General features: G+C 43.9%; 1 protein-coding gene across 6 annotated transcripts in view; it reads right to left on the reverse strand.

The window, feature by feature from the left end:
* The window catches only part of HDAC4 (histone deacetylase 4), a 114,227-nt gene extending 89,758 nt beyond the window's left edge, over window positions 1-24,469 (reverse strand). For 3 of the 6 annotated variants that reach the window (XM_081908964.1, XM_081908962.1, XM_081908966.1), the window contains exons 1-2: window positions 24,296-24,467; window positions 1,281-1,523 (exon numbers count right to left, since the gene is read on the reverse strand). In XM_081908964.1, the coding sequence (XP_081765090.1) occupies window positions 1,281-1,302 (22 nt within the window). In that variant the 5' untranslated portion in view covers window positions 1,303-1,523; window positions 24,296-24,467. Of the gene's footprint in view, window positions 1-1,280; window positions 1,524-24,295 lie in introns of all 6 variants that reach the window. The other 3 variants (XM_081908961.1, XM_081908963.1, XM_081908965.1) reach the window with 3 other exon arrangements.

Genomic DNA, 24,469 nt, shown 5'->3' on the forward strand with positions numbered 1-24,469 from the left:
TATCATAACGTGTCATCTCCACAAGATTGCATTGAGTAGCTAAACACACAGCAATTTGTGTTAATTAAAGCACAGAAGATATACTACGGGGGGGGGGGGTAGCAAAAATGTCACAGACCAAGATATGCATAAGACTGTCAATATGTGGTAACTTCCTAGCCATTAAAGGAGCAATTATATCAAAAATTGGGAGTTCAGAACTTCAAGTTTTGAAAAGTCCAGGTTTTGAAAAGAGCACGTACCCACATGATGAAAGCCTGGAAAGGCCCAAGCTGAGGGATGTGCTGAGAAACTTGAGAGACTTAAGCTGGCACAGGCTCAAAGAACAGGAACATCAGTAAAAAGAGGCCCGACATACACAGAATCAGCACAAAGCAAAGTTTTGGGGGAGACAAGTGTGCATGCTTAATTCCCAGCCCTCGGATCACAGTAAGTAGAAGGCACAGGGGCTGGAGGTATGAGATGGCCCCCCAAGTCTAGCTGGTATGCACAAAGCTAGAGCAACAGCTGGCCAAGCTGGCCCAGTTGAAGCACATTGAAGGCTGTAATACAAGATGCACTCCAGTGTCCCAATACTTTGGGGGCAGCAGATTCTGTAAGTCAGCTAGACAAAGCCTATCCAGCCCCTGTAGGAAGTTTTGAAGGCACGGCTCCTTTGATTCTAGGCATCTTCCTAAGTTTCTGTTTGTGGAAGCTTTATAAATCCTTACAGAACACTTAGTCATACTTCTCCAAAGGTAAAAGGTAATGATAATGAGACAGTCAAGTCCCATACAAAGGTGATTATGGGGTGCAGCACGCTTCTCAATTTTCAGGCCAAGGGAGCCGGCGTTTGTCCAGAGACAGCTTTCCGGGTCATGTGGCCAGCAGGACCAAACCACTTCTGGCACAATGCTTTCAAACTGCTAGGTTGGCAGAAGCTGGTATCAGAAGGGAATGGGGCAGATCTTGCAATTTACCAGGGACAACTACAATGACCCACTGCTTCAGCTTTCACCAACATCTACCCCCACTACTTTAAAACTCTTCATAATTCCTCAAATTCTTCCATTTGTCATTTTCACCCAGAGTACCCTGTTAGACTTCTCTATTCATACCTGGTCCCAGATCCTGCTACATGTCTAATACCCCTCATTCTTTGCAAGATCCTGATTAAAATTCAGAGACGGTAGGTTTCCTAACTTGCTCCATATTGTGTACATAGCCTTAAAACTCACATCATCTATCACTTCTGGTTTCCCATGCATTTTGTTCTAGAAAGAAAGGATTTTTGACCTTACCTGGATGGCTTTGAGAACTCATTGCTAGCAGAATTTCAACAAGTGTGAGAAAAAGAGGCTAGCTTCTGAACAGACAACAGTTCTGGAGAGCTTCAGTGCTCCAATGGAACATAGGACGTAAATTCAGGAGGAAACACATTCATAGCCACCAGATAAATTCCAGATCAGAAAGACATTCTATGTTGTGAAGCAATGCAATCCAGCAAGACGGTAGACTATTCAAGTTGTTTTCAAAACGTAATCCTGTAAAGAAAAAATGTCAAATGAATTTGGTTTCTTACATACAGTGCTCATGCTCCCATACTTTACTGCTTGTTATCATCTTACATTTTAAGACACAACAGATCATGATATACCCCTATGCACCTCTCCCAGCATTTCTCCTTTTGCCTTATCTCACTCCCACTGTGCAGTCATTTTTCAGGGCAACAGGAAAGGGTTTTTTAATAAATGCATCAAACAGAAAGTCTCAGCTGTTCGCCTATCAAGCAGCATTGGTTGAAATACAGGTTTTTAGCTAAATTCAGATATTAATTGTGCACATATGCTGACTTGGCCTCCCAATTTAGGGAGAATCTGCTGCTCCAGACACTCTAAGCAGAAGGCCTATTTTATGTTTTCCCTTCAACCCTCCTCCACCCCACCCTGGTGCCTCTCAAACTACTGTTACCAATCACCTGTAATCTCTCCTCCCCTTCTCTTCTCTTTTCAGTTAACTTTTATCTTATCCCTTCTCCCAACAGAATATTAAAATCATGATAAAATATCAAACATTAAAAACTTCCCTAAATAGGGCTGCCTTCAGATGTCTTCTAAAAGTCAGATAGTTATTCATTTCCTTGTCATCCACAGGGCAGATGCCACCACCAAGAAGGCCCTCTGCCTGGTTCCCTGTAACCTCACTTCTTGCAGTCAGGGAACCGCCAGAAGGCCCTCGGAGCTGGACCTCAGTGTCTGGGCCAAACAATGGGGGTGGAGATGCTCCTTCAGGTATACTGGGCCGAGGACATTTAGGGCTTTAAAGGTCAGGACCAATGCTTTGAACTGTGATAGGAAACAAACTGGGAGCCAATGTAGGTCTTTCAGGACTGGTGTTATATGGTCTCGGGGGCCACACCCAGTCACCAGTCCAGCTGCCGCATTCTGGATTAGTTGTAGTTTCTGGGTCACCTTCAAAGGTAGCCCCACATAGAGCGCATGGCAATAGTCCAAGCGGGAGTTAACCAGAGCATGCACCACTCTGGCAAGACAGTCTGCGGGCAGGTAGGGTCTCAGCCTGCGTACCAGATGTAGCTGGTAGACAGCTGCCCTGGACACAGAATTGACCTGTGCCTCCATGGACAGCTGTGAATCCAAAATGACTCCCAGTATGTACACCTGCTCCTTCAGAGGCACTGTTGCCCCATTCAGGACCCCAACCTGCCCCACCCCCCAAAAAAACCAGTACTTCTGTAGTTTCCGGGTCACCTTCAAAGGTAGATCGCGCTGCAGTAGTCCAAGCAGGAGATAACAAGAGCATGCACCACTCTGGCAAGACAGTCTGTGGGCAGGTAGGGTCTCAGCCTGCGTACCAGATGGAGCTGGTAGACAACTGCCCTGGACACAAAACTGGCCTGCTCCATGGTCAATGGTATCAAAGGCTGCTGAGAGTTCCAGCAGAACTAGGAAACAGATTTCACCTTCGTCCCTAGCCCACAGGAGAACTTCAACCAACGTGACCAAGGCAGTTTCAGTCCCATGATGAGGCCTGAGTTCTGATTGGAAGGGATCCAAATGGTCCATATCCTCCACGCATGCCTGGAGTTCTTCATGTCAGCACTGCTTAGGTTTGCAAAGTTGCATCTGAAGAAACTACAAGACTTCTGGAACAATGTGCTTTGGACAGACAAGACCAAAGTGGAGTTGTCTGGCCAAAATGCATAGCACCACATTTGGCCAAAACCAAGCACAGCGTATCAGCACAAACACCTCGTACCAACTGTCAAGCAGAGTAGCGAAGCGGTGATGAGTTGGGCTTGTTCTGCAGCCACAGGACCTGGGAACCTTGCAGTCATTGAGTCGACTATGAACTCCTCTGTACAGAGAAGTATTCTAGGGTCAAACTCGAGGCTATCTGCCCAAAAGCTGAAGCTTGGCTGAAATTGGGTCATGCAATAGGACAATGGTCCCAAGAACATCAGCAAATCTACAACAGAATGGCTGGAAAAGAAAAGAATCAAGGTGTTGCAATGACCCAGTCAAAATCCAGACCAGAGAGCCGTGCATAAACAAATACCAGCAAAGCCAACAAACTGAATGGGAGAGACTGATAAAGTCATCAGAAAACGATTACTTCTAGTTATTGCTGCTAAAGGTGGTTCTATTGAATCGTAAGGTGTACTTAGTTTTTCACACATGGCTTCTCCATTTTGGTTTTATTTTTGTTAAATAAATCTTGACACAGTGTAATATGTCCTGTGTTGTTGTTCATCTGAGGTTGTATTGTAAGACTTGTTAAGAAACAGATGATTGTTATTATGTCCTGTAAAACCACAGAATTCAAAGAGGGTATACTTTCTTTTCCCCATAGCAATCTCAGACTCAAAATATAAAAATTAAAAAGACTATGCAAATCTAGAAGGTTGCGTTGCACTAATTTTGACTGCACCAAAATCCAGCTAAAACTTAATCTCTTCTTGCTGGGTGGCATTTTGGATTTCCAAATGTAGCACAGTGAACGTTGCCATAGCTACAGTGGAATTCTACAATAACTACTGCCTTGCAATGGCTTGATGCCTGTATACAAGCAGCTGAGCTTACTTAATTCACCACCCTTTTAAGACTCAAAAACAGCAACCTGTTTTTGATCCTGGGTTTTTCTCCCCAGTTTTTCGTAGCAGAAGCTCCCTCAACAAAGTGTGCTACCAATGTAAATAAATGCAGAGCAAAGAATGGAGCACTCATTCATCCCAGAAACCAGGCCACACTACACCCATGTACCTGGGAGCAAGCCCCATTGAATTCATAAGAAATTACAGTACTTCCAAAAAGAGGTGTATAGGATTGCACAGTAAACATTAAGCAATGGCACTTAAGCTCCAAAATCTAGGGAAGGGAGATACAAGGAACCAAAGACACTGGAAAATATGGGAGGGGGTCCTCCATTAGCACCCCCAAAACCAATACTAATAGCAGAAAAAGAAACTTCACCACCTGGCCAAGAATCCTTCCAAAGTCGAATTATAAATTTTGGTCACTAAAAAAATGGAACCACATATCAAAGGCAGTAGCTGCCATCTACTTTTCTGAGTGACTCAAAAACTGTAAATACAGTGAAGGGGGGGGGAAGTATTTGATCCCCTGCTAAATTTGCCCGTTTGCCCTCTGGCCAAAAAATGATCAGTCCATAATTTTAATGGTAGGTTTATTGTAGCTGTGAGAGACAGAATAACAACAGGAAAACCCCCAGAAACCCAGAAGACAAAAGTCAGAGATGGATATGCATCATAATAAGTGAAATAAGTATTTGATCCCCTATCAACCAGCCAGATGTCAGGCTACCTGGTATCGTCAGTGTATGTAATGAGCTGAGATTAGAAGCACCTGCTGTAAGGGAGACGTCTTATCTGTAATCCCAGCTCGTTACAGTACCTGTACAAAAGACACCTGTCGAGAGAAGCAATCAATCCAGCAGATTCCAAAGTAGCCACCATGACTAAGACCAAAGAGCTGCCCAAGGATGTCAGGGACAAGACTGTAGACCTGCACAAGGCTGGACTGGGATACAAGACTATTGCCAAGCAGCATGGTGAGACGGTGACAACGCTTAGTGCAATAATTCGCAAATGGAAGAATCACAAAATAACTGTCAACCTCCCTCGGTCTTACTGACTTGGAGAGGATCTGCAAAGAGGAGTGGGACAAAAAACCTCCTGAGATGTGTGCAAACCTGGTGGCCACCTACCAGAAACGTCTGACCTCTGTAATTGCCAACAAGGGTTTTGCCCCCAAGTACTAAGTCATCTTTTGCAAAGGGATCAAATACTTATTTCTCTCATTATAATGTCCTGTTTCCTAAACTATTGCTTGCTTACTACTTAGACTTCATTGTACAGGTAATAGATAATGTATGTGTTCTCACTGAAATGTACCGGTAACCATTCCACACGGAAACAGATGTTGACTATATATCTTGTTCTATCTTATCAGCTCAATGATTAAGCCTCTTTGTGGGAAGAAACCCTGAGTTTACCAGAACAGTGTCTGGGTGTTGACTTATGAATTGATGTTACTCCTATCAAATACAAGTGATTGTAGAGAAAAAGGCTACATCTATATTTCTCTGTCTATACACCTTATTGTGGAGCACTTGTCCTTGGTGATATATTTTTCTGTCACTTATAGAAGACACCAGACAAAAGTGTACTGTAACGGCTGCTTCACAGTAGTGAAGTGTTTCTTGACAGAATAAATGCAAATCGAGTACCTTACAGAACTATCACTCTCCCCTTGTGGAGCTGTTTATTGAAAAACTCATAATCAAGTATGCCTCATTCATAACCAACCAAGAAAAGGCGATCAATAATTCTGATGGTAACAAGCCCCAAATAAACATCCATTGGTTCTACTGAATAGCTGCAAATTTAAGGCAAATCCATCCAATGCCAGATTAGGAGGACATCCAAAAAGTCATGATGTAACTTTAGAATGCAATTTTAAAAGCATCTTCATACAAAACTTTATACAAAGGGTTACACGTAAACTCTGCTGACAAATTCCAACACAAAACTTACAGATAATTTCAAATCATGCAGCTCTATTACTGTTAGTGACAGAGCTTTACTTTTAGAAGTTTATAAACTGATCAGACTCACACTTTTCCAAATGCTACCACATGTCTTCCTGTAATGCATCACAAAGTATTAACACTCAGAAACTAGCTTAAAGAGCTAACCAGATAAAATTCAGACACAGAAATTTCTTACAAGATTGCCACATACTAAAAACAAGCAGACTGCACACCCTCGCTGCACAAAATATTAATTTCAAAACATAGTAAAACAAATAGGGGAAAGAACGGTCTCAGGTAATTGAGAAAGTACTGTGGTGCAGCAGTCAAGGAGGACTGGGCGAGCTGGATGCAAATCTCCATCCAGCCTTAAAGCTCCACTGAGCGAATATGGCCCAGTTACTTTTTCTCAGACTAACAAACTTCATAGTGCTGCAAGAATAACATGGAAAATGGCAGCGTAGCAGGTATTCCAACTTGAGCTATTCTATTATAGATCACTGCTATATACATTTTCAGCTTTGTATTGTTAAAAAAGAAAGTGTGCCTAGACATTCCGTTGTTGCGCCCATAACCCAGGTGTAAGGTGCCATTTAGCTCCTAGCTTTCCTCTCTCAGTTTCTAACACAGATTATTTGTACCCAGCACATCAGACTGAGTTGCCCTAGCCACTCTGGGCGGCATATATATGGATACATAGCAGTATAGAATGTATGGAATGTATTCAACTGCATTTTACTCATAGATTTGTTGAAATTAATGAAGATAACTAAGTTACATAGGCCCATTAATGTCAATGGGTTTACTATGAGTAGAACTTAGTTGAATACCGCCCCATGTTCTTATTTGATAGGGGTTTTTGTTGTTGTTGAAACAATCCATCATGATATTCTACAAAACAGGGGAAATAACCAAACTCAGATACAAATACCTTACTATTACTATAGTTAAAATGTTTGTCTGCAAATTACAGCTAGCTACTTAGAAAAACTGACAGTTTTAGAAGACTGGGTGAATTGTCCTCCATCTGATATCCTAAAGCAGAGTTTTCCAAACTGTGTGTCGCGACACATTGGTGTGTCAGCTGCAGTTTGTAGGTGTGTCACATGAATGCTCCACACACGCTTCCTGGGGCTGGAAAGGGTTAGCTTTAACCTCCAGTTTGCTAGTAAAACTGAATTACTGTGTCACAAAATTATGCATGTCCAAAAAGTGTGTCGCCAACTTGAAAAGCTGTGTATTGTACAGTCCTAGCTCCGGTTGAATATGCTTCAGGATGAGCGCTTTCGGGTTGCGCTCCACGGCGACCTGGAAGTAACAGAGCGCGTTACTTCTGGGTTTCACAGCTCGCGCATGTGCAGACAGTTAAAATGATGTCACATGCATGTGCGGAAGTGACGAATCCCGTTCGCATCCTGAGGTACCACTGTATACAATCATGCATGCACACACCACAGCACACACTGTGTAACATGTGGCAAGAAGCAGACACATGCACTTCTTATGTGTTGCTTTCCCACCCCCTTTTCAAAAGTAAAGAGATTGTGACAACCAGGCATTGATACACACTCCCATGGTCTGGTATGCAGTATAGATAGAAAATCAATCTGTTTCCTTGCACCAACCAACCCTTAGAATATGTATTGAAACAAGAAATAAGATGTATGTTTCAGAAATCATGCATTGCATTTTAAGCAGGGTTTTCAGTCAGAACAGCTTGAAGTACAAGCTTTGTGTATGTTATTTATTCTGAACAAAGATCAGCAGAAGCTACAGAAGCTTTACTATTAATACACCTTTGAAGGTGGCTATCAATGTATTAGTACAGTTTACATTTAATGTGTACAATAAATCTTTACAAATCCTGATTTGAACTCCATTCTACATCTGCAAAATGGGAACAACCATGACAGATGATGATATACCAGATGATAGATAGAATTACAGTTGTACCTCAGAAGTCAAACAGAATCCATTCTGACTTCCAAAGCGCAGCTTCTGATTGGCTGCAGGAAGCCGCGGAAATCCCGTCAGACGTTTGGAATTCAAAAGAACGTTTGAAAACTGGAACACTCACTTCTGGTTTTCGATCGTTCAGGAACATTAGACTCCCAAGGCGTTCGGAAACTGAGGTGCAATTGTAGTGATATTAGGAAGCTTTGCTAACTAAACCACTGTGAACTTGAAAGACTGTAACAACGCCTGAAGTCCACTCCAAATATCCAACACTTTGTTCTGCTAGATACCTGAAGACACGTGTGTCATCCAATATTTAAAAAAGCAAATGATGAAGTTTGCAGCACAAGCACCCTCAAACCCTTGCCAAGGAAGCAAACCATCACCTGGCACGCGGGTGGGGAGGAATAAGAGCCTGTAGGATTAGGCCAATGGCTAATGGTGTAGTGGTTAAGAGCAGTGGACTTGTAATCTGGTGAACCGGGTTCGATTCCCTGCTCCTCCACACAGCCTCACAGAGTGTTTGTTGTGGGGGAGGAAGGGAAAAGGAGATTGTTAGCTGCTTTGAGACACCTTGGGGTAGTGATAAAGCCGGATATCAAATCCAAATTCTTCTTCTTCTTTTCCACCTCCTCCTCCTCGTGGCCAAGCAGATACTTATGGGAAGCAAGCACGCAGGCAGGCCTTGAACACAAGAGCACTATCATCTTCTGCAGTTTTCAGCAACTAGTATTCACAACATATGGCCTCCAAGCATGGAGATAGCCACTGTGGCAAGTAGCCATTGAAAGGCTTGTTGTTAGCATCCATCTGTCTCAAGAGACGGAGTGCGCCTCCGGGGGTGAAGTCAAACCGCTGTGTTAGCAGCACCAAAGTGACCTCCCTGGGGTGCAAGTCTCAACAGAGTGTTTTGAAGTCCTGGGGTGCCCAGAAGAGAAGACCACCCTCTCAGCCTCACTGAGGTGGTCCAAAGGAAAGCAGAGCAATAGGTTTGGCACCAGCTTGGCCAAACTGGAAGGAGGCATACAAGACCCACTCTGGATCTGTGTTGGGAAGAGCTTTCCAAACTGGGTGTCGTGACACAATAGTATGTCAGCCACAGGGTGTCTGTGTTTCACACGATTGCTCCCCATGCTCCTCTTGGGGCTGGAAAAGGGTTAGTTTAACCTCCAGTTTGCCAGTAAAACAGAAGTACTGTGTCACAAAATGATGCATGTCTTACAAGTGTGTCACCAAGGTGTTATTTGCAGATGACACCTCACTAACAATCAAAAATCCATTGGAAAATATGCAAGTAATAGAGGCACATTTGAAAAAATTTGAAGAAATAACAGGGTTGTGAATTAATTAGTCCAAATCAGAGATGATAATATTTAACTACGATGAAGATGAAAAACAAATTTTTTTGAAAGAAATTTTAAAAATTAAATTTAAGAAATGTAATAAAGTACTTGGGAATACATATAACATTAAATTTAAAAAATTTAAAGAGAATCTTAACAAATTAAAGAGGGAAATTAAGGAAAAGCTGGAGGAATATAAGAAAATTAAGCTATTAACAATTAACAAAAAGATGAACAGGTCAAGTCAGTAATGATACACTGGGCGAGAGACTTGAGACATATTCAGATGGCAGATTGGGAAAGGTTATGGAAAACAGACCTGAAATTTCCAGCCTGTTGTACTTTGAAAGAGAATTACATGAAAATGATGTACCGGTGGTATTTGGCTCTGACTAAGTTGGCAAAAATATATAGGACATATACAAATAAAAAGTCCCTACCAGAGAAGAATGGCAAACCAAGGGACTATGCTGAAATGGCAAAGCTGACTGGAAAACTCAGGAACCAAGAGGACAAAAACTTTACAAAAGAATGGGGGGAAATTTATGTTACTTAAAAGACCACTGTAAGCAGATGGAAACACTGGCAGGATTTTGATTCCACTTGTAATGTAATAATTACCATGGAAAATATGGATTAATATAATAGAGAAGGGGTCAGCAAACTTTTTCAGCAGGGGGCCGGTCCACTGTCCTTCAGACTTGGGGGGGGGGCAGACTATATTTTTTTTGGAGGGGGGGAGGAAATGAATGAATTCCTATGCCCCACAAACAACTCAGAGACGCATTTTAAATAAAAGCACACATTCTACTCATGCAAAAACATGCTGATTCCTGGACTGCCTGCAGGCCAGATTTAGGAGGCAATTAGGCCGGATCCGGCCCCCGGGCCTTAGTTTGCCTACCCATGTAATAGAGTATGGAAGAAAATGCAGTTTTAATTTTTAAAATGGGACTCCAGGGAGTGGGAGGGGGAAAGTCCTGATATTCGGAGAAATCTCTGTATATGTATATGGATCTGCATCTGAATTTTTAAAAATATAATTTTGTAATGTAAAACCAAATAAAAACGATTTCATAAAAAATTAAGCTTTCATGGTTTGGAAGAATAGTGATAATTACAATGAAAATTTTGTCTAGAATAATTTTTTTATTCAGAACGTTACCAATTAAGATATGGGGGACAGAGATAAAGGGTTGGCAAAGTATAATTAATAATTTTTTCAATGAGGATAAGAAAACTAGAATAGAAGATGGTATAAACCCCAGAAAACAGGTTTAATGGGTCTCTCCAACATAAAGTTATATTATATAGCAAATCAGTTAAGATATATCATAGATGGGATAACAGAACAAAGAGAGTTAGAATGGTTAGAGAGTGGTACACAGAAAGTGACAGAGAAGTTAGTGAATATATTCCTTATCAAACTAAATAGGCAATGGTAGCAGAATATTGAAAATCCAAGGAAAACTGATACCAGCAAATTCCCCACTAACTCTGGTGGTGATGATAGAAGACTTCCCAGGAAATTTTAAAAAGGAAATTGAAAAAGAAGCAAAAGAGAAAATTTAAAATAAAAGAATGGGTGGAGAAAATTGTATACAACCGTAGCAATGGACAAGGAAGTGTTAAGCGAAAACAAGAACTGCAAAGAATATACAAAATTTGGAAAAAATAATATTATAAAAAAGCGAGATAAAGAAGAAATAGTTATAAAAGGTGAAACCAGTGAAATGTATAAAATGTAAGTAGAAATGGAGGATCAGCAAGATCAATTAAAAGAGATGTGGGAAAAGGTCAGATAGGGCAGATAGACTTACGGTAGTTTGGAGATGGTATTTAACACCAGTCAGATTAAATCAAATAAACAATGACTATTTGGTGTTATGTTGGAGGGGATGCCAGGAAACCAGGACTTATGTTCACACGTGGTTGGGGTGTAAATATTTACAAATTTTTGGGCAAAGGGTGTTTAAAGAGATAACAGAAATCACTGGGTTAAAGCTGACCAAAAGTCCAGTGGTAACATTATTATCAATTTATGATGGGGTAGAAGGTTTGCAGGCTATGAAGGACTTGCTTACAAATTTATTGACAGCTGCACAAGTTATTATAGCTAGGAAGTGGAAGGGGCAAGGTGAATGTAAAATCGAAGAATGGTGTGGGATATAAATATTAATGATAAATGAACATGTGCTATTAAGGTAAGTTGGGGAATACGCAGGAAAAATTATTTTGAAGAGATATGGAAGGTGTTTGAAGAATCTGTACTGTTAAAATGGAAAGGGATCAAACTATTGCAAGAGGTGTTAATTTTTTCGGAGGTTGGATAGTTACAATGGAATGGTCTTGGCGGTGGGGTGCACATTTTTATTCTTATTTATTATCACTTTGTCAAAATAAAATTATAAAAGGGGAGGGAGTTTGTCATCAACATGAAAAGTTTGGAAAGCTCTGGTGTAGGTGTTTTCTCCTTAGCCTCACCATATATATTATGGTGCTTGGGTCTAAGAACCAGGCCCTTTAAACCCAGCAGGAGGCCACAGCAATCCCCTCCCTCTCTGCTGCCCTGTTCCTCCTAAGTACCCTTCGGATCGGAGGCAGGAAAAGAATGGCATACAACTATACGGCAATTCTGACATCGGGGTATCCATGCCCAAGGCCCCTTGGGTCCTGAGGAGAGAAAAGAACATGCTCGGCTTCCTGTTTTCCAGACTTATAAACAGGTTCACCACAGGCATTCAGAACATGTCTGTGAACTGTAGAAACACCTGTTGATGTAGACTCCATTCTACTTACACATTGGACAATGTGGTTGGCTGACAGGGATTCTAGATGTTTCTCTGTCTAATCCAGAGAAGACAGTGATATATGGACCCCTGTCTATTTATCTCTGGGGCCTTGGTGGTCATATTGCCCATGAGGACATAGACATCTCTGGATTACCAGAGGTAAGAAATGGAGACGGACCAACCTTACTGCTTGTAGCTCCAGATAGTTTATCAGTCTTTCTGCCTCTTCCAGGCCCAAAGTTAAATGGATTTCCCCCCAAATGATTTTCACAACCTTATGTATGTGCCCCTTAGTCTGAGAGCCACACATCCACAGTGATCTGGAGCACCTCCTGGAAGGAGACTTCCCTATAGAGAGCTGCAGAGAGCTACCAGAGTAGAGAACACCTCACCCTTTTGCTCAATTGAACTTTTAACATAGCGGTGGTGTACAATCTCTTATTGATAAAGGGAGGAAAGCCGACTGGAGCAGACTTGAATGGAATCGCACCCATGGGATGGACCCTATGGAAGCAATTATTGCTCCCTGGGCTAGATGGAAGATGTCTAGCCTTTGTGAAACAAGAACTACTCCCACCACCTTATGCAGTATGGAGATATGCTTCCTTGGCAGACTCACCATGCCATCTGGGTGCTGATCACTGCTGCTAGATGTGTCATCTCCTGTAAAGCTCCTAGCTAACTCCTTTCCATATTTATCTGAAATCATGCTGGCAATCCTGTGTTGTTGTGACATCCTGATGGTGGGCATGTGGGAGAGAGTCTGAGCACACAAGAATGCCAACCAGGTAAAGGAATATGTGGATACCCTGCCTTCTCAAATGTAGTACCACTGCCACCTATAGCTTTGTAAACATGCTTGGAGCAATGGTTAAACCAAATGAGAGAGCTGCATTGGTAGCATCTACTCGGGTAGACAGAGCACACCTTCTGGCAATGCAGTGGGGGAATCTGTATATAAAGCTAGACTTCTGTCAAGTCCTGTAAGTACATGAAGTCCCCAGACTCAACGTTCTCCAGTAATGTCTGGAGAGTCTCCATCCAGAACTTTCTTATCAACAATCAAATGACCCACTTCAAATTCAATATGATATTCTGGTCCCCCAATCTATTGGGAATAGCGAATAGAATCTGAGAATATGGCACAACTTCTGTTGCCTTGACTTCCTGAAGATGCTTGATGACCTGTAGTGTCAATTGATGTTTTTGACACTTGCAGGCCCTGGAGCAAGAAGCAAAGTGGTGAAGTATCCATCTGATGATGCTCAGAATCCATTGCTCCATGGTGGAAGCCAACCACTGGTATGGGTGCCTGGTCATGCCTATTGCTGTTACTATTGTTGCCTTCCCTGCCAAACTACCAGCCTGCCTGCCTGACCAGCTTTGGAGAAGGTAGTCTAGCTCTACCACTGCTATCATGCAGCAAAGCCCTGTCCACCCCAGGAGGGCCTAGAACCTCTGCCATCCCTGGGAGCATAGCAAATCTTAACAGAATGAAAGGAGGAAAGGGTGCCCTTGCTTCCCCTCCAATCATCTCTTTGGTCCCTGGAGCAATGCTTTCCTCTTGTGACTAGCTTCCACCAAGACATAACCAAGCCCATCCACAAAAAGTCTGCCCTCATTTAAGGGGTTGCTGGAAAACTTCTCTTGGCTTTTACCTTTGCTTTCCAATTATTTAGTCATAGCTGCCTGTGCACAGCTACATCCATGATTATGGCCCTGACAAAGAACTGTGGTGCATCCACTGAAGTATGGCACGTTTGCACAGCCCCTGCAGTAAGTGGGTGCAGACAAACCTCAGGTCCTGAACACTGAAAACCCCAAAGTAAATGCTCCAGTTTTCAAATGTTTTTCAGAAGCTGAACGTCCAACGCGGCTTCCACTTGAATGCAGGAAACTCCTGCAGCCAATTGGAAGCTGCTTCTCAGTTGTTGAACATTTTGGAAGCCAAATGGGCTTCCAGAACAGATTATGTTCAACAACCAAGGTTTGACTGTATCCACATATAGAAATTCCCTGGGGGTTTTCCAGGGGGAACTCACATGAACTCAGTTCTGGCATCTCTGTTGGGTGCCATTGTCATTCTAAAAGAATGAGGGAGGTGTTCATGGTGAGTTCCAGCACCTCTTTTTCTAGAAAAAAACAGCACTGGAAATTCCTGGAAATAGCACTGGAAACTCCGATATGAGAGCCTGTGCAAAGAGGAAGGAAGAGTTGTTTAGGTTCATGCCTGAAAGGTGTGTGGTCAGCCTCACTTTCAAGGCCAAAGCTGTTTGCCTGAGATGTGAAACCAAGCCAACTCTTGTGGGGCTTTGAAGGAGGACCTGCACTTGTATGGTGGCACTTATACACCTCAAAGACTTTCCAGCACCCTCTGGAACTCTGCCACTGGAGTCGGGGAGGAAAAATAGAAGGTAGCAGAAGAGGGCACCCCCCCCCCCCCGCCTCCTTCCAAGATGGTGACCAAAGTAAGAAAAACATGCGGGCCTAATGTGATCAGTAGAATGTTTGGGATCTGGCAGGCTCTGCTTGTGTGTTCTGCTCCAGAATCAGCCTTCCCTTCAGGGTGTTCCGTTAAGTTTCAGCTAAGAGGGACCAACAGCCTCTTCTTGTTTCTTGCCTCATACTTATCTCATGTTGTTGTATTTAGTTTCTCTCATTATGTTATTTTGTTACAGTTTTCTTTATTATTTAAGCTTCGTTTACATTTAAGTAAGCCACTTATTTTTCTCAAAGAAAAACATACTCTGCTGAGGAAAGGTGTCAAATGTCCTAAACTGGGTAAGTGAGGGGATATTTTCACAGTTTGCTAGGAGGATTGATTTTGTCCATCACCTCCCAGCTCCACAACATCCACGGGGCTGCAGTCTGAGGGGTCACATACCCCTGGATGCCCAGGAAGGGTCCACAACCTGTACTGCTGTCTACAGCAGGGGGCACTTGCCAGGCCACGGGCATGAAGGCCCTGGCTGAGACATCTGAGCAGCTCTAGGACAAGGCCTTTTTCTTCTGGGAGCACTGGCAGTGGGGATGCCAACTTGAATAAAATGGGGGAGGGAGGTAAGCCTCACCCTGCATAATTGACCACATGATGCGGCGCATGCAGCCACACACACCATTTGAATGGTAACACCATCAACTTGGGGGGGCAGCCCCCTAATGTTTTATTGGGAGGACCAAAGACCCCTCAGCCCCTGGAAGTTGGCTCCTATGTGAGGGGAGGGATACCATGGCCAGACCGCCTCTCCCAAGTTCCCTGCTTACCAAAGAAAGGTGTGTGTTGCCAGAGCCGCCACTGAGGTGCACCTGGGCAGTGAGCCCCAGAGCCCCCTCCGCATGCAACCTGAGGCCGCTCCATGTCAGCAGATGAGTTAGCAAAGATGGCTGGCGAGGTCAGGCTTTCCAGTGCCTCAGCCCTCCAATCACTTCCTTTCCCCACTCTTTCCTCGTTCTTTCCTTCCTCCCTCCCTCTCCCTCTCTCTCACACACAAGCACACAGACACACACAAGCACTGCAGTGCAGTCCTAAGATGGGAAGCAGGAGAAAGGCCAGGTGGCCAAATTTGGGGCAGAGATCAAAGCTCAAGGCTATCTTAGAGCTATGCAGAGAGCAACCTGCTGTAAAGTTGGTCAGGAAGTAAGTAACTAAATAAATAATTTATTATTATTATCATTTATACCCCGCCCATTAGGCTGGGTTTCCCCAGCCAATCTGGGCGGCTCCCAACAGAATTAAAAGCACAATACAACACCAAACATTAAAATTTCCCTAAACAGGGCTGCCTTCAGATGTCTTCTAAAAGTCAGATAGTTGTTTATTTTCTTGACAGCTGCCCTGGACACAGAATTGACCTATGTCTCCATGGACAGCTGTGAGTCCAAAATGACTCCTAGGCTGCGCACCTGGTCCTTCAGGGGCACCGTTACCCCATTCAGGACCAGGGAGTCCTCCACACCTGCCCATCCCGTCCCCCCAAAACAGTACTTCTGTCTTGTCAGGATTCAACCTCAATCTGTTAGCTGCCATCCGTCCTCCAACTGCCTTCAGACACTCACACACAACCTTCACCGCCTTCACTGGTTCTGATTTAAAAGAGAGGTAGAGCCCAAGCCCCCTGATGGTCTCTCCCAGCGGCTTCATATAGATGCTAAAAAGCATGGGGGAGAGGACGGAACCCTGAGGCACCCCACAAGAGAGAGCCCAAGGGTCCAAACACTCATCCCCCCCCACCACTTTCTGGACACTTTCAGGAAGGAGCAGCTGCCAGCCCCTCTAGACGGTCCAGAAGACTGTCATGGTCGATGGTATCAAACTGGGGAGAGGTCTCCTGACCCACTCAGATGACCTCTTCTCAATTTACTTCTCCCTGTTCAGTGGACAAGTGGGCAGGGACAACCATACATGGATCCCCTTCTCCATCTGCAGGAAATGTCAACTGATGCCTCAGTGAAGTACTTTTGAGGGTTGAAGAGGTCCGTCTGACAAAGAGAGGGTAGTGAGGGAAAGGTCAGGCTTAATGAAAGGAATGGCTTTCTAAAACCATTCATTTCATTTGAACATGACTATGTTCTCAAAGATTTCAAGCAAGGAAAATTCCCATTCCTACCTGGAGATGTCAGGGATTGAACTGGCACCTTCTGCAGACAAAGCAAATGCCCTACCACTGAGCCATGGGCCCTGCCCATATTTAGTTTAGATTTTGCACACACCTCAGCCAAATCATTCAACACAGTGGTTGCTGGTGATCACCCGGGCTAGAGGGAGCAGGAACAGAGACAGCATCCCAAAGAAGGCTAGGCAGAATAACAATAGGCAAGAACACTGCAAGGTGCAAGGCTACAGAGATTCACGTTAAGAGTAAACCCACTGAGCATAGTGGGACTTCTGGGTAAAATGCATAGGACTGCTAGTAATTATAGTGTAAACAAACATTACATATAGTGAAAATGCAATAATCTTACACAGTCCAGCAAACATGACCTCAAAAACAGTGTTATTTTACAACCCAGTGCTATAAACGTTTACTCACAAATGAGCCTTGTAGAATGCATTAGGACTTGCTCCCAAGAAAGCGCATATTGAATTGCCATTTTAGGATTCTCTTCTTTCTACTGGTCCTGTTCTTCTGCCTTTAAGAGCAGTTTGCAATGCAGAAATTAAGCAGGCGAAGCTCTTCACAGCATGGCTACTGGTACTCATAGGAGAAGAAATAGTAAAAAAGCTGGCAATTCTGCTGCCAGCTATATAGTCTAGAAAGATGCCAGAGGTCATAAAATTGCAGGGACAAGTATGATTACCACCTTTTCTCTACACAAAACTACTGTACCTTTAACTGCTACAGCAGAGGCAGATACTCAACAGGTGTATCTTTCCTAAGAATGAAGATTCAACAAAATTTGAGAGGCTGCCCCAGGCATTGAAATGCATTCACTAAATTTTAACAGCCACAGTTCTGCTGCCAAACCCCATTTCAGGGCATGCAAACTTGTCAGACCCAAAGCCAATTAATTTAAGACCAACGGAGTGTACAAGCCAACAAAACAAAAACACATACAAAAAACAAAGCTACAAAATGTCATTTCAGGGCAATCAAAGACCTCCCCTCTCACATCCAAAGCATTAAGAGTAAGGAAGGAAAGGGGAGAGGAGATTAAAACTATATTGTTGCTGCTGGTCTGGTTCTGAGAGCTCCCAGGGTTGCTACTACTGCTTTCATGGGAGTCAGTGCTTGAAGTCAGTGTTGGAAACTGAGATATGAAAGCTAGGAGCTAAATGGCACCTTAAACCTAGGTTATGGGAACAACAATGGAATGTCTACAAGAATACAAAGCTGAAAATGAATGAACCGCAGCTAAAATATTATGTTCATTTTTCACATGGTCTAGTCCTTCCCCTGCCCACCCCCCTAATATTCTTAAGAGGGTCTCTTCTCCAGGCTTCAGAGAGTAGCTGGAAGTGGGGAAGCAGAAAAAGTCCTCCTTTCCTTCCACTCTGCAGTTTTAATTTGAAATCTTAGTTGCAGAATTGCACCCAGAGCTCAGAAACTGCTCGTGCTAATGAAATTCCGTCACAAAATATGCCTAGAACAGGAGTTTCGAACACTGCTTGAAATTAAATGGTTGTGGATGTTACTCACAGACACAATTTATGCCAAAAACTTTTTCCTCATGATTAATGTAAAATATCTGTGCCCTGATTGGCTAGGTGCCACCAATCACAAGGAAGTAAGTCTATTTAGAAGACTGGCAAGTCTTGTTGCCATCCTGAACACTATTTTTCAATGGGAACTGCTTGAAGAAACCTATTTTTCTGGAGCAGGGCCAGGCCCAGGCCACAGCAACGCAGACTCCTGGAAGGCAGAGAGAGCAGAAAGTGAATGATTGTAACTTGAGTGGCAGAAACAGCAAGTGGGAACAGGCTTCAGGGTGGGGGCTTCCACTGATGGTTCACTGCCCCTTATATCCTGATCCATTCCTTCTTGGGGGGACGGGACAGGGGGCTGAGTTTGTAGCCAGATGGAAAAGGAGTGGATTGAGAGCTAACTGAATAGGAGTTGATTCTTTGTTTGGAAGAATTGGGTATGTGCCTCCAACCCACAGCAATGATTCTGCATCTAACAACACCCAACCATAGTAGCTATTTCCTCAAATGGTTGGTTGTTGGATCAAAGTATGCCATGTAGGAGAAAGACATTAGAAAGCTGAAAATGGTTGTATAATTTTGTGTTATGAACAGCCAGTTAACAGCCTATATTCAGTGGTTTATATAAATAGAATTAGGCATCTTCTGTTTAGTCATGGCAGCTGTCCTAGGGGTTCCTGAAGGGCCAGTCTTGTGGCCCATGTTGTTTAATACCTATATTAAACTAAGCCACTGGGCGTAGTCATCAGGAAATTTAGAGCAAAGTGCCATCAAAATGCTAATAACACCCAGCTTATGGTATCAGAGGAGGCAGTGATGGTTCTGAATTGGTGTGTGGATTAATGGGCTAAATGTATATCCATAAACTGAAACTGAATTCAAACAAGATGCAGGTCCTGTGGGTGGTGGGTGGTTCTGAAGTCTGTGCTATGATGTGCTTGCACACTCTTTAAAGGAGCAGGTTGGAAGTTCAAGGTGCTCCTAGAACAATCGTCAGTTGAGGTCCAAGTGACTTCAGTGGCTAGGAGCATCTAGAACACCCATTTCTGCACAGGGATAGCCTGGTACTATAATGCATGCTCTGACTAATGTAATGCACCTACATGAGGCTGCCCTTAAAGACAATCCGGAAGTTGCAAACTTTTGCGAGATGTGGCATCCAGAGTGCTGATAGGAACAGCAAGTCAGCTGCATATAATTCATTCTCTAACAGCTGCACGGGTTGGCAGTCGTCTTCCAGGTCCAACTCAAGGTGCTTATGTTGACATTTAGCACCCCAGACAACTGGGGCCCAAATATCCGAGGAAATAGCCTTCCTCCACATCATCATACCAATGTATTAAGCTGAACAGATGAGGCTCTGCTGGTGGTCTCTGTTAAATGAGGTGTGTATTGTGAGGGCCCATCAAGAGTTTTTTAGTTGTGGCTCTGTATCTGTGCATCTTGCTCCAACTTCTTATTCATTTACACATCAGGAAAAAACCTCACCATTTTAAGTGTGGCTTTTAGAGGCTGAGTTAAGTCATTTTAAAATTATGATACTATCATTTATGTATTTATTTTGTTTTCATAAAATGTAGACACTGCTTGATTGTTAAAAAGTATTTGAACAGGGATTACAAAAAAGAACAAGAAAATCAAGAAAAGTTTGTAATACTTTAAACATACGAAAACCTAAAATACTAAAACAAGTTAAAATTCACAGTAATGTTCTACATAATCTGGGTAGGCTTGTCTAAACAAGGTTTTTAGCAGGCGCCAAAAAGAATACAGTGAAGGCACCTGTTTGATATCAATAAGCAAAAAGCTCCAAAGTGTAGGTGCTGCCACACTAAACAACTGAGTTCTTACAAACGTGAAATGGTCATTATGCAATAGTACCAGTGTAAACGCTGAAGTAAGCCTCTAGGAAAAGAATTGGAAATGCAGCTAATTTCACTCTGATGCAGGTTGTGCACAAATCCTACTGTAGGACTGGACAAGTCTCTGGAGCCAACTCAGTGGTGAGTTGATTTTGCTTTCTAGGATCTGGAGTTGCGGCCAGGGTGGATAAAAATCAATGATTTTTTTGTATTTTAAAAAAATCAGACTTTTTTATTTAAATCAGATTTTTTAAATTTAAATTGGATTTTTAAAATAAAATGCTTTTGGAGGAAAAAATCTTTCTAAAGATAGGTTTCTGTTTAAGTTGCATTATAGTCCAAAGGCTATTCATCAAGTAATAAGGATTTGTTTTAAGTTTTTCATGTGTGCTGAAACTCAGTCTAAGGTTTTTTTTAAAAAGGATGTTTAACCACATCAGTTAACAAACATGGATACATATGCTATAATGTTGTTTTAGTTAAATAAATTGTTTAAATTGTTATTAAGGAAATGAATATTTTTCTCCTTCCAATAAAGTACAGCAGAAAAGTTGTCCAAATATAAACAGTTAACTTATTAAACCTCACAATAATTTCATAATTATCTGTATGTATTTCTAATAGTATAACCAAATCAGTAATTTTTTATATAACTGTAAAAACTACTCTGAAAATTTATTATTCCAAAAATGAAACTTTCATCTGGTTGTAAATATTAAGATTATACCAGCAGGAATGTCTTTCTGTAACCACCCCACCCCACTGCCGATTTAAATCAAGTCTTACTGCCTAGTGATTTAATTCGCGATTTAATTCGTGATTTATAATGATTTGATTTAAATCAAATATACCCTGGTTCTGGTACATTAAAATGTCAGTTATTATCTCTGGCTCCTAAATTTTGGAGATGGCTCTTAGATTTGGACAAGATTTGTCCAGGCCATTCTACTGAACTTGAGGATCTAAGACATTCTCTTTTTACTTTCAAAAATGATTTGCCATGCAGTTAGTTGTTCGAACTTTAAAACCGAACTTTATGCAAATTCATGCTGTAATATTCTGCATTCCACTTCAGTTTGCTGCTTCAGGGAGCAATGTACAGTTTGGAGTGTGAATGGAAGTGCATGTATAATTGAGAACTACCAATTATGTTCAAAACTTATGTCAGAAAACTACTATCATGTTTAAACAGCCCATAAAATTTTAATGCATTTTCTTTTTAAAAACCAAGAAAAGTCAATAATAAAATGCTAAACCTGCCAGTTTACAATCAGAGTTAAGGCTCCCACAATGCCCAAAAATCAGAAGACAAGCCTAGTGCCTTCATATACATGCCCCATGATCAGCAATGATGTTGTGTAATGTCACAAACTGTGCTTGCTTCCAATTTACTTTCCGCATATTAATACTCTTATTTGGTCTTTCAGGGTGAAATCCAGATGAAGAACCAGTGAATATGTCCTATGCTGTCCTCTTCCTGTTACCTCATGAAGTATCCAAGCCTTGCTATATTGCTAGAAAAATCATTCTTGGGTTGACTGTCTAGTTTCCATCAGGAGCTGACAGGATGGGTTTAAGAGTGGGAAATGTGGACTCTTCTCAGAATCAGTAGGGGCAAAACTGGCACGGCTGCTAATGACTTGGAGTATAGCGTGTATAGCTGTGCTTCCTCGCTGCAACAGATAGTTTTGTCAGTAATGAAAAGTGTCAAAGCAAATTTTGAAAATGGGCCACCTGTTTCATAGATTTTAAAGAGACAATAAGAAAAAGTGCATATTGAAAGCGTTGAGAGGTGAGCATACCAATTTTGAGCGAGAACAGGTGACTTAATTATTTATGTTTGCATTTGTGCAATGCCTCTTCTCTAAAAGTTGCTCACAGGACCTTACAAAAAATATCAGGTTAGACAACGGAGTTCACAAATCTTTTCTCATACATCTTTTCTGTTGCAAAGTGGTGCTGAAAGTGCAATCTGAAGAAAAGAAGACACACACTGGAAAATAATTCTTGACCCCTTCTTCTCTGCTGCAACACCATACCACCCAGTCCATTTCATCCCCACCAAACATCTCAGGTTCCAAAGCAACCGCAGATATTTTACAGCATATCTACAGCTGGAAATATTAACATGGTGACGAATGAACATTTTTCTCGTTCATCTCGCAGTTCCAAATCCAGAAAAAGAAACCTAAACTCTTGTGTACTTCATTCTTACAGTAGTGACACACAGAAGCCTACTCTGGAGTAAGACAGCATGAGAACTGTGCAAGGTACTAAAAAAGTGCCCTCACCATCCTGCCAGCTCCTGATGTAAGAAACGGAGAGGCAAAAGTCAACCCTATGTCTGCACTTTGCTTGCCCTGTGCCTAGAAAGCACACTTCCAAGGTTTTCTGCTTGCCCCAGGCTTTCTACACGCAGGTCTAAGCAGCTTTTTGTTTGCCCCACCACTTTCCCCAGGAAAACCCACTCTAACAATGAATCAGAGCAAATGTCAATCCACAAAAAATCCAACTTACATATGCTCCAATTCAGTGATAAAGAGGGGGTTTTCATGGGGAAAGGAGGTGGGGAAAGTGGAAGTGTGGATGAGCCCTAGGGCTCAGATGTTTCATAAGGGGATACAGATCCAGGACAATATTGTTGTTTCTCCCAGGCATTCCATCCTGCCCATCTGTATTTGAGCCTGAAAGACCAAGGTAAAGCAAGATTACATTGAGAACAAGTTGTAAGCAAGCACAACCTGTGATACGGCACAGGAAGAACAGACAGTTTTAACCCAAACCGGGGGTGGGAGGGAGAAATAATCATTAAATACATATGACTGACATAAGACTGTTTCTTATGCATATCTCATGTCAGATCAGTGGCCCATCTTGCCCGATACTGTCTAGTTCAAGTGGCAGTGGCTGTTTAGAGCCCTGTTTCCAATTAAAAAGGATCTCGGATGATGCCAGGAATTGAGCATGAAACCTTATGCAAGCAAAGCTCCATTAATGAACTATACCCAAGATAGATGAGATGAGGAGAATATACTGTAGAGCGGGAAGGGGCACCAGGGTCATCTAGTCCACCCCGCTATGCAGGAATCACGACTAAAGCACACCTGTGAGCGACGGTCATGCAACCTCTGCCTAAAAACCTCCAAGGAAGGAGAGATGGAAAAGATGCTCGAATCCGTAAAGAATGTAAAAGTTAAAAGCACTTTCCCAACCACAAAAACTCTCCTCTTCTGGCTGCTATTTCCTTTCCACGAGACGAGGCTCGGGGCTCCAAAGGCAGAGACCAGGCAAGGAAAGGCTCCGCTCTCGCAGACTTCAGGCGAGCCACCGAAAGGCCCGGGAAGCTCGGGCAGCGCAGTTCCCCCCTTGGCCGCCCCAGCCCAGCGCGGCCGGACCCGGGAAGACCTTGCGGACGGGCCTGCGCAGCCAGCGAGAGCCTCCCCGCCAAGGGATGCGGGACCGGCCGCCCTTCGCCTCGCCTTCCCTCCGCGGCCTCGGCCGGGATTGCCGGGAGGGCGCCGCCCAGCCTCGCCCCATGGGCGTCTCCGCGCCGCATCCCTCGCCTCCGTCCCCCGTTACAGACTCACCCTCGGGCGCCTGGGACGGCGGGCGCGGCTCCTGGACCACTCGCTCGGGATCGGGGAAGAGGCTCCGGCAGCCCCTGGGCGGCCAAGGGCGGCGCCCTCCACTCCGCGCCCAGGGAGAGCGCGTCGGGGGCGGCACGGGGGGGGGGACGCAAGGCCCGCCCTCCCCCTCCTCAGCCCAACGCGGGGGGCAGCGGAGACGGCGGCTCAAAAGCGCCCGCCAAGGCAGCAGGCGGGGCCCTGATTGGCGCGCCCAGGCGTCAGTCACCCCCACACACACACCATTCACCCCCCCCCGCCCGCGGCCCGTGAATTCGGGGAGGCGAAAAAGGCGCCTTCGGGAGGCAGCAGCAGGCGAAGGCTGCTCATCTCCTTAAAGCGGGGGGGGGGGGCAGCGCATCCTCGCCGCCCGACCTGAGGAAGACAACTGAGGGGAATAATAACAATAACCACAACCATCCTCAACCCCCCCCCCGAGAAGAACTGCCCCCCCCCCGCCGCCGCCGCAGCCGCCAGGGAGGGAGGGAGGGAGGGTCGGCGGGGAAGTGGCGCCGCCGCTGACACTGACCTGCGTGCGAAGACGGGGGCGAGGGCGGCGAGGGACCCTCACGGCGGCAGCCAGCGGCGGCGGCGGGGAGGAGGAGGCAGGAGGGACACGCGCCCGACGGGCCCTTCGGCGCTGGCACAGCGGTGCGCGCGCCGCCAACGGAATCAGCCCGTGACGGCACCCGCCATCTTGGAG

This window comes from Podarcis melisellensis (assembly GCF_964234715.1).
Source record: "Podarcis melisellensis genome assembly, chromosome: 1".
NCBI classification, from domain to species: Eukaryota; Metazoa; Chordata; class Lepidosauria; order Squamata; family Lacertidae; genus Podarcis; species Podarcis melisellensis.